Raw genomic sequence first — 13269 nt, 5'->3', positions numbered from 1 at the left:
CTAATCATTTTTATAATTAGATTAAACTTCAAACAGAATTAGTTTGGATTTTTATTCCATAGCTTAATCTCAGGGAAGAAACAAAGCAAGTGCAGCATTTAAAGGCAAATTAAAATATATGTGGCTAGTTAGGAAAAGTATTGTTATATATTGGGATCCAACTCTATACATCATCATGAAACTTTATCACAATCAAACAGAAATTTATAAACACCACCAGTCCATTTAGTCTGAAAAATAACTTTATTTTAAAACCAATTGCATTGAGTGATATCCTATTTGGCAAAACCAGTTAGAGCAGAATTCCTCTTTAAAGTGTGTATTTTCTCTTGTTCTAACAAGGAGTGCACTCCACAGGGGCCCCTCCATCTAAAATCTCAGCTTTGAGAGTTTCACTCACATATAAACTTATGCTTTTTAAAATTCCCTTTGTAGTATTTATGCATGAAAGTCACAGCTACAATAAAATGACAGATAAAAATAAATTTCCTGTATATTTGACAGAATATATCTACATTTCCATCTGAATTCCCAGACCGCAGGTTCAACAGAGAGGTGATTTTGTTTAGTTTACAGAAGGCCTCTGGACAAGAAGCATGAAGAAGCATTGTTCTCTGGACCCCAAGCTAAGGTGTCTTTGCAGAAGGGTCTGAACTGAAGAGAAAGGAAGGATCTGATGGCTTCATTATCCACATAACCCCTTCCTTCCTTCCTTTTTAAAAAAGGCTTTTCTGTACAAAAGGGATAAATACACAAAATCCCAAATCCATCAGAAAAAAACAAAAATATTGCAGAGCTTTCAAATAGGCATACAATTCATGCATGATGCCTACATTATATAAATCTCAGGAAATATTTAAAAAAATAGGTTATTGGATATTCAGAATACCTGATGAACACAAAATACTTGAACCGAGGCCTCCCACTCATCCTTGTGCAGAGAAATGTTTCTTGAATTCATGAATACAATGAACTGAGTTCTTCTTTAGGCACATACCAGTTGACAAATGAACTGATTTTTAAAGCCACAGATAGAAAGTTAAAGAAAGATGCATATTTATCAGTTCCTTTCCTGTTAAAAGTGCCCAAAATATTAACCATAAATTGGACAAAGTTAGATGGATGCTAAATTGTATGGCTTTAACTCTGATAACTGAATACATTAATTTATTGGCTGAGTTGCCTCTTCCAAAATAATATAAGCAAGCATACATGCTTGTACAGCTACAACATGCAAAAACCCACATTTCATCTGAAGATGGTATAGAAAACAGTAGCATAGCAGAGGTGAGACATCTCAGAGTTGGGCAGAGAAATAAGAAATGACGAAATTGCTTCATGAGGAATGGCTGGAATATCTGTGTCTTGATTACAGTAATCAGGCGGGGTTACCTAGGTATTTTGAGGCCTGTACTTCAAAAAGACACAACCTCCAAATTCCATTATTGAGACCATTAACTCAGACTTAGTTTTACTCTCAGTCATTCAAGGCAGTGCTTCTCAACCTCAGAAACTTTAAAATGTGTGGACTTCAACTCCCAGAAGCCCCCAGCCAGAATGTAGATTGGAGAAATCTGGGAGTTGAAGCCATATTCCTTAAAGCTGCCAAAGTTGAGAAACACTGATTTAAGGCACAAACTTTTTTTAAAACAACACCACCACCTGTTTCATTTTAAAGATAGCCAGACATTCAGGAGTCAACTTTTCTGCTATTATAAAATAGTGGGGAGACTTTGTGGGAATAAGTAACTGAAATAAATCCTCTACCCCCTCATCTTGGAAAGCAGGGAGAACAGTTCAAGTAATAGTTCAGTTTCCATTTTCTAAGTCTTTTCTTGGTAGAAGAGCCATTTAATGGCAACAATTTCTACTGAGCATCTGAAATCTCAGCTTCCCTGCATACTATCTGCCTAGACCTAGAGCAATGAAAGCTGATTATCAGCAGTAAAGGCTAAAAAGCAATCAAATACAGGTCTGTAGAAACATGTCCCAAACTGTGTACAAAAATACAAGAGAACATGCAATTTTATACAGGTTCTGTATAAATATTCCCCTCTGAATCTTTCTTTTCCTTCCTTTTCATTCAACACATTCACACATACGCACACATACACACGTGCACACATCCTCCCCCAAGGAGAATCTTCATGGCAAGAGGCACTTGAACAATATGTGGAGAATTCCTATGAAAAAGATGTTCCCCTCACAGTGATATGGGACAAAGAGAAACAGGTTCTCAGGATTCCATTTCCTCCTGGTCAAGTGGTGGCGGCACAAAGCTCACCACTTCATCATAGGTCAGGCCTGGAGGAGAAAGAAAGATGGGTTAAGGCTTTCACTAGCTCAGAGATAACTGCTTCCCATTCTTCTATCCCAGATGATGAAATGGTAAAATAAGCATAATTTTCTTTAGAAGAGAATGCTGATAAAGACCACATTCGACATGGCCTGAAAAGACTTTCCCTCCTTCTTAGCCTTTCCTAATCTCTGGTACAGCTGTATTTCTAAAACGCATTGGAAAATGGATTGGAGTCCTTTCTTGACAGAATGTCAGAAGATTTTTGTGGACTTGTGGAATTATAAGTCAGACCCAAATGTTTTTAGAGGAAAATGGCAAACTAATAACAGCAAATATAGTCCAATTTTCATAATATTAGATGCCTCCCAAGTTCTAATTCAAACATTCATAGTGGACATGTGAGTAGGGAAATACACATAGGATCTAGATATACAGTATGCTTCATCCACATCCCAACTACCTTTGTGCAAACTGTCTGAATTACAAGTACTGTATTTGTCCCAAAGGAAAATTAGAAACGAACAACTTAACTTCCCTATTTTCTCAATAGCATTGTCAACTCCTACTGAAAACATTCCAAAGGGCGGGGGGGGGGGGGAGAGAAATCTCCCAACAAATATGTGGCTCTGACCCATTTGTGAACAGATGTACAAATTTGTATACATTAAGTCCTTGACTTATGCTCACAATTGGGCCCAACATTTCTGTTGTCAAGCAAGAAAGTTATTGTGAGCTTTGCCCATTTTACCACCTTTCTTGTGACAATTGTTAAGTGAATCACTGCCGTTGTTAAGTTAGTAACTGCTGTTTTTTTCGCTCATTTCTGCCCTCCCCAGCCCCCAAGAGCATTCTGGAAGCCTCCTAAAGGCTATGCACAGCCATTTTGGTGAAGGGGCAGGGTTTCAGGAGGCAAAAAATGCTGTATTCAGTGTATAAGACGCACCCAGATTTTCAGTCTCTTTTTTGAGGAAAAAAAAGGTGTGACTTATACTCCGAAAAATGTGGTACATCCCATTGATTCAATGGCTCTTACTTTCAGTGTGCTCAGGATCCCACAAGTATGCAACAAGTGTCAGCAACTGAGGCCCCCTCTCTATCCATTTAAAACTCTACATTCATGGAAGGTTCGGATTCTCCTGGATCTTCAGTTTGCATGGAGTCTCCATAATTAGTGAGACCCTCCACTAGTCACTCAGTCTCTACAGTGGGAGTTCCTAACTGATAGAACCTTCTCCTCCTTCTCTCTTGCCTCAGCTTCAGTTTCCCGCCCGTTTGCTTTCTTTCTACAGATGGTTTCTCTCACCGGATTCTCAGCCAGAGGAGAAAGATAAAGCTAGTGTGCTTGTTCCCGTCTGCCTTGAACTATTTCCCTTTCTTCTTTCTGATTCAGCCATTTCTTTTCTTTATTTATAACTGTCCTCCCCCCCCCGCAATAACTTTCCTTTAACTGCCTCTTCCCATTATGAAATTCTTAGTGAATGCAAAATAATTTTTCTTTTCTTTTCTGTAGAATGCAAAAACTATAGTGAAGAGAAGGATTTTGTGAAGTGTTCTTTCGCTGAGCATCATCAGAAGTGTTTTAATATTAATGGTAAGTCATAGAACTCATTTTATGCAACTATACTCATTTCCTGAGTTTCTCTATTCAGAAGGTATGTTTCTGCACAACCTATTTTGCCAAACTAGATTTCATTACTTCTTGACATCTTTATCTTTTCACATGAACTACAACAATAATGTTGTTGAATGGCATCAGCAATACTTGGTTCACCACATCAGTCTACCAGAAAACTTACTCTTCCACTCCTCAATATCAAGTTCTCTGCTTTCAAAGGACTGATCATAAGGATCTGCCACTGGCTCATCATCTGGGTCGTGATACTGAGAAAAATAGCCGTGGGCCAAAGCCTCAGCAGCAGTGATCCGTTTATCTGTGTCCAGCACCAGCATCTTCTCCAGCAAGTCTACAGCTTCAGAAGCCAAGGGAATAGAACAAAAAGAGGGATTAATGTCCAATTCCTCGTAAAGTCCCAACTCAACTTAAAGAAAATCAGTATTTCCCAATGCCAATATGCTGCCATTCATTTTTGTATGCAAGAAGAATATGAGTTTAATATCTATAAACATTATAAGAAAAACATGCTTCTAAGAAAAGCATTGAAAATTTGAATTCGGCAGGAACCCTTGGTTGTGTTTCTGAGCATAAAGGTGAATAGTAAAAGTACTGAGTTGTGTTTGTGTGTGTGTGTTGTGTGTGTGTGTCTGTGTGTGTCATATACGGCCAAGGAAATCTGCAATGCTTTTTACAACAAAGTAGTTCTGGCACTTCAAGATTGCTAGTTCATGGATGCACACTATTCCACAGTGCACCAAGGGGGCAAACTAGCTTTGTACCAATGGGCAAGCAGAGTTCAGGGTATGTCGAGTTATTGGGCTTTCTTCTGCTGACTTTGCTTCGCATCCAGAAAATATTGAGTAATTAGGAGGCAGCACACCACATTTAAAAGGAAGAATGTTTATAATACTTATTTAAAAGATCTGTAGGGCCACTTATCTTAAAACACAACTATGGGCTTAGGTAACTTGAATGCAAAGTATGTGCTTATTAACCTAACTATCAATGAAAACTAAGTGACATGCATTATATATGAAATAAAACATAAGAAATAAATGAAAATAGAAAAAAATCACTTTTATCTTAAACATTTCTTTAAGAGGAGGAAGTGTGTGAGTTCTTTTTTGTCTCTTAAACAAAAACATTCATTTAATTAACAAAAGGCCAGATGAGAATAAAAAATTAAAAACAAAACAATACCAGACAACAGAAAAGGAAATGGTCATCCTAGTGGAACAGACATAAAACTCTCTCCCGGATGGATCCACATCCCCTCCTAACCCAAAGCCTAGGAAAAGATCTAGGTCTTCAGTGTTTGCGTAAAGTACAGTAGAATACAACAGAGCTGGGGCCATTCAAATCCCTAGGAAGATACTGTTTCAGAGCCCAGGTGCTGTAAAAGAGAAATCATGCTTCCTGGTTCGTATTGTTTAATGGATAAGACCTGGGATATGCTGACTCCGCCTGATCTTACAGGATGTGCACACACAAAGGAAGACAGGTGGTTCCTCAAACAACTAGACCCTATGCTGAATAGGGTTTTGTAGGATAGCTAGGACCTTGAACTGAAACCTAATGGTAACCAGTAACCAGTGCAGTTTACAAAGCAAAGGTGTTACATGGGCATCCCATAGCATGTCTTTTAATTGTTCATATTGGCGCATTCTAAACCAACCTAACCTTCTGAACTGCCTTCAAGGACAACTTCATATAGAGTGCACTCAAGTAGTCCAAACATGACATAATCATAGCTTAATACCTATTTAAAAAGTCTTCCAGTTTCAGGAACATGTGCAATTGCTGCACAATATGAATCTGTACCAATTTCTCCCTGGTTAACAGTTGCTGCTGACCCTTTGATCAGGAGCTACAGGAAGAATTCAAGAAGACCTTCAAATTGCATCTAAGTTTAATCAGGGAAACTCCAGCCTCATTTACCGTGTTTCCCCCAAAATAAAACAGGGTCTTATTTTCTTTTTACCCACAAAATATGGCTTGGGCCTTATTATCAGGGGAGGGTTTATTGTTTTGGGGTTGCCGGGCGGCTGCTCTCTTGCGAGTGGGCTCCCAAAGAGCCGGGCATAGCCTCAGGGGCGAACGGCTGTGTTGCGCTATCGCAGCAGCGCAACACAACAGCCACGAGGCAACCATGCTCACGAGCAGTCGCCCAGCAAACCCACTTTCCAGCTGGGCACAGTGCCATTCACTGACCTAGGGGTATCGCCAAGCCATGTGAGCGCCTGTTCGCTGCCACCCGGCTCCTGCGGTTTGGCACCTTCGAAATGCCAGTGAATGGTGCTCTGCACGGCTGGAGAGGGGGGTTGTGTGAGCGGTTATTCCGCTCTGGCTTAAGCGCCTCCCAATGCCCTGGTCCAGCTCTCCCTGCAGAGCCAGAGCACCTCCGCTGCCATCCCAGCATGGCTTTTTCGGCAGCTTCCAAACTGAGTCTTCCGGCAGTGGCCGCTCTGGGCATAGGCTCTATGGTTGTGAGTTGGCTACCGGCAGAGCATACTCCCAGAGCATACAACCATAGAGCGTATGCCCAGAGCAGCTACTGCTGGAAGACTCAGTTTGGAAGCCACTAAAAAAGCCATGGTGGGATGGCGGCGGCAGCGGAGGTGCTCTGGCTCTGCAGGGAGAGCTGGGCCAGGGTGTGAGGCTGGGAGCCGCATGAGCGAGAGCAGAACAGCCGCTTGTGCAACCCCTCTCTCCAGCTGTGCAGAGTGCCATTCACTGACCTAGAGGCATTTTGAAGGCGCCAAGCCACAGGAGCCAGGCAGCAGTGAACAGGCGCTCATGCGGCTTGGTGATACCCCTAGGTCAGTGAATGGCGCTGTGCCCAAGTGGAAAGGGGGTTTGCCGGGTGGCTGTGCCCGGCGCTTTGGGAGCCTGCTCGCAAGAGAGCAGCTGCCTGGCAACCCCCCTCTTCAGCTGGGCACAGGGCTGCTCACCAACCTAGTGGTATCTCGAAGGCGCCAAGCAACGCAATTACCTTTGCCTCCCCCCAGGTTCTCGTGGCTTGGCACCTTTGGGATACCGCTAGGTTGGTGAGCAGCGTTCTCCCTGGCCAGAGGTGGGGGGTTGTCCAGGGGTCTTATTTGTGGAGGAGGGCTTATATTTTTGCCCACCAGAAAAATGTGGCATGGCCTTATTATCAGGACATGTCGTATTTTTGGGGAAACACAGTAGAAGTACATATGAAATGTCCCTGGAACCAGACAATCTTTACATAGGTAGCCTCTTGGTTTTGCTAGAGCACCAACTCCAGGAACTGGAATCAAATGCTGACAGTATCACTGAGGTACCCATGAAGTTCATGAACTACTGGGCTGCCCAGACTCTACATCAGATGTGGGCAGGATGAAATTTCCAAGGACATTAAGTCTTTGAGATTTCACTGTTAACTGGCAACAGTCAAGCAGCTTATGTAGGGATCTCATTAAATATCCTGTTTTCCCCTTATTATCCCCAGATAATAAGCCCAATTAGGCTTTTGAGCGCATGTGCTAAAATAAGCCCTCCCCCAAAAATAAGCCTCATGAAAATATTGCAACACAGCAGCAGCAGCCATGAGGTGACCATGCTCGCCACCTTCTGCACCTCAAAAATAATAAGACCTCCCCGAAAATAAGGCCAAGCGCTTATTTCAGGGGGTCAAATGAAAATAAGACCTTGTCTTATTAATAAGGCCCTGTCTTATTTTCGGGGAAACACCATAGCAGGTAATCTGGTACAGCAGCAACAAATTAACTATTCCCTAGAGCCTAACTTCAGGCACAAGATCTTCCATCTGGTTATCTGTGGTTCAAAACTTTGAAAAGCCATTAGAACTTTGCAGATGAAAACTGCCCCCCTCCCCAGGTCATGCCAAATTAAAACATAAACGGCTTATTTCAGACAGAGAGACGCTGCCTTCCAGGTCCTTCCAAGTCTTGATTACGTATTGACATAATCAGGTTGGTTGCCTCAGCCATAATACAATTATCAACTTAGCATTTGTTTATAAGAAAAATTAAATATTTGAGAAAATATAAGTTGGGCTTAGGACTTTCAGTTAACTGGTCTCATTTTCCTTTTGCTTCCTCCAAATTACTTATTGCTACAATTGGAATTGTCTCTATCTATGGATCTATCTATCTCTATCTATTGAATTGTCTCTATCTCTCTATCCCTAGAAGGTCCTGATACTCCTGAGTTCTCATTTGAATGGACAGTTGTGTTTGGATGAATAAACAATTTGTTGCACTTGCTGGAAAAACCTCCCCTTGACACAAGTTTTATGGCAAGGTGCAGAATCTATTTTTAAATTATTGAAACAGGTCAATGACACTAGAAAGCAAATTCAAAAATAAAGGGAACAAAATGCACTAACAAATTTCAAAATTCTATTCAGGAAGGATTTTTATCCAGAAATTCTCCAGTATCATCATCTGAAAGACTAGCATTCAGTAAATTACATTGAAGTTTTGAGTATCAGTACGAAATGAGTAAAACAAATGAAACATTCTTTGGTCAGATTTGATGCTAAAGGAACCAAAACATGAACATCTGGATTGCTTAACCTTATCTCCTGGCAGAAGGAATGAAGTGGGAGAGATTTAGTGTTATGACTAAACCTATGACTGTATACAAATGAAACCATCTTCACTATGTATGTGAAAAACTACTTCAAAGCCTTTATCTTTATCTGTCATGCCAAAATAGTGTTCACAAACTTGGTATAAATGCATTTTATATTCTCCACTGTGGTGGAACTACTGTTGAGTCTTACCTAGAGGATTCGCACCAATAAATACATTTTCAAAATTCATCTTCGGCATGTAAGACAAGGACTGTATGTAATTTCTTGCCTGGAGGAAAATAAAACATGTTATTAAACTACCAGTATGCTTCTTAATCACTGCATTTTCTATGTAGATCTGTTTTTTAAACTTTGATTTCATCTGTTTTTAGTTTTTTAATTACTATCCACCTCTATCTTCTCATTTATATATTCAACATGACAGTGATGCTATAAATAAAGGCTAGATTTGGAGTCTTATGCACTGCATAAGCAATACCTGTGATATGCTAGAGGATAGTAATGGCACCTGAATGATCTTAAATGGTTGGAACATTGATTCATTGCAAATATTAAGCAGAGTAACATCTGTATGGGACAAGTGTACCAATTAAATGAGAGGTGTACAATTGTACTAAGAAGAATAGACAAAAATGTGTGACTTTCATCAATTTAGATTTGCTTCTGGTTACGTCTTCACTGAACTACAGTAAAGTAGTAAACTACAGCCTACACGTAAAGCTTCTTGTGAAGACAGTTTGAAAACCTCAGTTGGTATAAAATGCAGCTTTTGAAAGTTCTTGGGAAATACATGTTCACAGCACCTTTCTCTAATATTTTACTGTTTGTATAGATTTGTTATTGGTTTTCTAGTACTAAAACTTTAGTGAAGTGAGACAAGATTTCACCTGAAGCACTTAGTTGTACTAATATAAGCTTCCTCAAAACAGCCTTAATGATCCTCACGCTAGTGGGTATCAAAAATATCTTTCCCATTATCTAGACTGAATTGCTTCTTTTAAAAATATATACAGTTCTTTATGTATTATCGTTTAAATACATTGTAAAGATAATTTTGTTTTAATTGTACCTACTACTGGAACATGAAATGCTGGAATTACATGGAGAGAAGTGGAGGAACCAGATCCTCAGGTCAGTAAGTACTTTTAGATTAGGAGTAGATTGTTATAAATGGCTTTATGATTGTTTAAATTTGGGTGCCCTTGGAAAGTTAAAAAATATTAAAGTGAATAAAATAATTAAATGTTTTAAATTGCAGACCAATGTGCACATCCTCCTAAGATCTCACCTCATGGCTGGGCATCCTGTTAATGAGATATGCAGGGGGTGTCCCCGTCAGACGCATGATTTGCTGAAGCTGGTTAATATCTTAAAATGCCTTGTCAAGGGCTTTGTTACTATTTCAACAGTGTCAATGCTCAAATTAGCTTTCACTCTTTTGCTACAAAATAGAATGCCTTGAGGGTACAGCATCTAAGAATCTTTCCTATAGATACAAACTTTCAAAGCAAACATGCAATATTAGAAAGCACAAAAATACTACTTTGTCAGTGAATAAAAGAAAACTGATTTAGTATCAACTAAAGACAAGTATGCACAAGTGACTAGCAAAAAAAAAAGCACACATTAGTCTATTTAATTCCATATATGACATTTCATTCTAAATCACAACTTGCCTGTGTAGGGAAGGAAGAAAGAGATTTTAACCAATTCATGACACTGTAAATACCAAACTAAACTAAGGGATACCAGATTTTTCAACTTCAGAAGGGTACTACAATCTATAGTCCTTTTGAAAATGTAGTATTACTTTCTCTAAGAAAATACACTATTATCATATTTTTGTTTAAAGAACATCATTATTTAAACAGCCAATAAACATTTTGCCTTTAGGCAGAAGCTCAATTCCTTAACTTTTATGGCAGATGCATATCTTTATCTGCAAGGAGAAGTCAGATTAATTACTCACTCATTGCTGAATTTTTGTTATCAAACTAAAAGTCACATGGGAAAAGATGGGCAACTTGTTTTCTCCCAGATAAGACAGGTATAAACAAGAGGCTGTATATGATGAGATTAATCAGAAAAGGAATTGAAGCACACATTGGAAAGTGTAGGGACTCTTATTTTCTCCTTCTTTGGACAACTAGTATAACGGAACAATTCTGGGGGGAAATTCAACCAACGAATAAGACCTTGGTACTGCCAATTTCCATACTAACAAATAATGCAAGTTAAGGCAACTGGTAATTAACAATCAAGAGCTCATATTTTAGCCATATAAAAAGTGAGCATGAAAAGAGGAATTTATCCTTTGTCTAATCAGACTTAGGAAAATGCCATGATATTATTTTAAGATATTACTAATACTGACAAGAACAGCAACTTATCTGTTCTCAAGAATCAGCTACAGGATTCCCTATATCTGAAATACAGATTCCAAGTTAGAGGGCCAGAATTTTTAATTTTTCTGCAAAAACATTGGTCTTCAATACTGTCTTTTGTTTATTCTCAGAAAAATCAATCCCTAATAAGTCTTATACTTTGTGTAGGTGAATGTTACATTTATCAGATCTGTATGTCACATTGCTTATTCAAACCAACGAGCTAACCAAAATCTTTATCTCAATTATTTGTTTGAAAGCCTTTTCAGATAACAAGATGCTGTTTATCGGCATGCTATATACACTTTATCAACTTTTTGCACTATTCAACATGCTCTTTCCTGAGATCTTGAATTGGCAACTAGCAGAGCAAAACCCAGCATGCATAAAAGAGTTGATGTGACAGTTGCAATCAATGAAGCTGTAAGGGGAAAAAAACCCTGTTACCTGAAAAGTAGACCCTGATTTCCAAGCTGTCAAGCACAAAGACAAGTATTTTTTTATTACACAACATACAGGAAAAATTAGTTTTCATGCTTTTACCAAACTAAAGCACATGCTTTTCAGAGGACAATTATTTTCCCTTTTCTCAATAAGCCGGTTCTTCTAAATCTCTCCAGAATTAGAATTTTGACTACATAGTTTTCTTCAAACTGTCATGTTTTCACCTGTTTAAATAGTAACTTTATTTACTTACTTATATTTCATATTTCTTAACCGCTCATTTCCCTTGAAGTTCTTGAGCATTATTCTTTTTACAATCTACAGTATTTCCTTTTTGTTCATTTGGATATTTTTTTTAAAAAGAGTTGTTTTATACATCCACATTATATATATATTCCTCTTTTATCAAATCTTCCTGGACCATATGAATTAAGGGTTTTTCAACCATTCTTATCATAGTTTTTCCATTTATGATTTCATTGATGATGTTATATTAAAAATTATACTGAAATTATATTAAAAATCTACTCATATAGAAAGGCAAAATGTGTTCGCTACTATGCTCAAATGTAGTTTAACTCTGATAACAAAAAAATTGGACAGCAATTTTATGACGCCATGCTTTGAACTCTAAATGAATTATGCAATCTGAAGCATCATTACATGAGATAACTTTCAGATTTATCAGCAAAAGATCATGCCGGCAAGGAATTCTTGCATATATGAAGAACACTCAAGTTTGGTGTGTGAAGGTCTGAAGCAAGTAATAACTGCAATTCAAATACTTCATTTCATGGATTGTTAAGTCTGTGATATTACAAATTCAAGTTGCAAAGACTAACCTTTAAGAAATGCACAATCCATTTAATAGAGAGGGCACACTGTGTTATCTATTCCAATGGCTTATTGGTACAAATTTTTATTGATAGAACAAAAAATAGATTCTTCCTAGCTAGAGAGCTAGATTTTCCTGAACAAATGTAGGGCATACGTGGAAAAAGGAGAAGTAAAGGAAAATGACACCCATTTCAGAGTTTGAACCTGCAGTATTTCATATGGTTTGTCAATAGCATGTGTGAAAATTTCTTTACTAATAGCATTTAATAAAATATATTTAATGTTTAGCTAAGCCTAAAATAGCCTACAGAGAAACAAAAAAATGAATAATATGAGGAACTAGTTAACTGAAAAACAATATAGAGGAAGCACAGTGAAACATCAAGAGGCCTATAGAAATAAAGAAAAAGTCAAACATAAAAAAATATAGAGACAATCTTCATGACAGCAGAGCAAATAAAATAAAAGAAATCCACATAAGGGAGTCATTACAATTAAATTTTAAACTCACAGACTCTGAAGAGATTTTCTTCAAAAGCTCAGGGCCTGGGGTTCCAACGAGTCTCAAAATGAGCTTCAACTGATCAATATCTAACAATGGACCATAAAGGAAAATTCTGGGACAAATAAAATGAAAAAGCAGCAGCCCAATAAAATAAAGGGGGAAAAGTTCAACCAAATAATTATAAGCAAAATTAGCATATCTCTTATGTATAAATATATATCCCAAATACCCCCTGGAAATTCTATAGTCAAACATATCTAAGTAATATGGAACACTGGCAGTAATTAACATCTGGAAGTGGTCACTCATCAGAGCAAAATAATTTCATGAAATTATTCTCAACATTGTGACTTTTTATCCATAAGCTGTTATTTTCCTGTTCATGAAAGTAACACATAGTTCTGAATGTAATAGCAATAATGTAGAATACAGGCCTTCTTCAGAATTTTGAGAATCACGTCTTATAGACAGTGTAAAATTGTACAGCTGACATAATTAGGTTTTTGTCTAAAGGATTAAAAATATGATGAGTATAGTTGAAGTTCTAAGATAAACCTATCACTAACCGAGGTCTATAAAGCATTTTTATTAGCTATTAAGTAT

General features: G+C 38.0%; 1 protein-coding gene across 2 annotated transcripts in view; it reads right to left on the bottom strand.

The window, feature by feature from the left end:
* Nucleotides 1-224: 224 nt before the first annotated feature.
* The window catches only part of MAPK14 (mitogen-activated protein kinase 14), a 45121-nt gene continuing 32076 nt past the window's right edge, over nucleotides 225-13269 (bottom strand). The window contains exons 9-12 of one of the 2 annotated variants that reach the window (XM_032217910.1): nucleotides 12673-12752; nucleotides 8686-8764; nucleotides 4096-4269; nucleotides 225-2304 (exon numbers count right to left, since the gene is read on the bottom strand). In XM_032217910.1, coding sequence (XP_032073801.1) covers nucleotides 2237-2304; nucleotides 4096-4269; nucleotides 8686-8764; nucleotides 12673-12752 — 401 coding nt within the window. In that variant the 3' untranslated portion in view covers nucleotides 225-2236. Of the gene's footprint in view, nucleotides 2305-4095; nucleotides 4270-8685; nucleotides 8765-9784; nucleotides 9865-12672; nucleotides 12753-13269 lie in introns of both variants that reach the window. The other variant, XM_032217909.1, reaches the window with a different exon arrangement.

This window comes from Thamnophis elegans, chromosome 5 (genome assembly GCF_009769535.1).
Source record: "Thamnophis elegans isolate rThaEle1 chromosome 5, rThaEle1.pri, whole genome shotgun sequence".
In the NCBI taxonomy this organism is placed as follows: Eukaryota; Metazoa; Chordata; class Lepidosauria; order Squamata; family Colubridae; genus Thamnophis; species Thamnophis elegans.
This window is presented reverse-complemented; position numbering and strand designations above follow the sequence as displayed.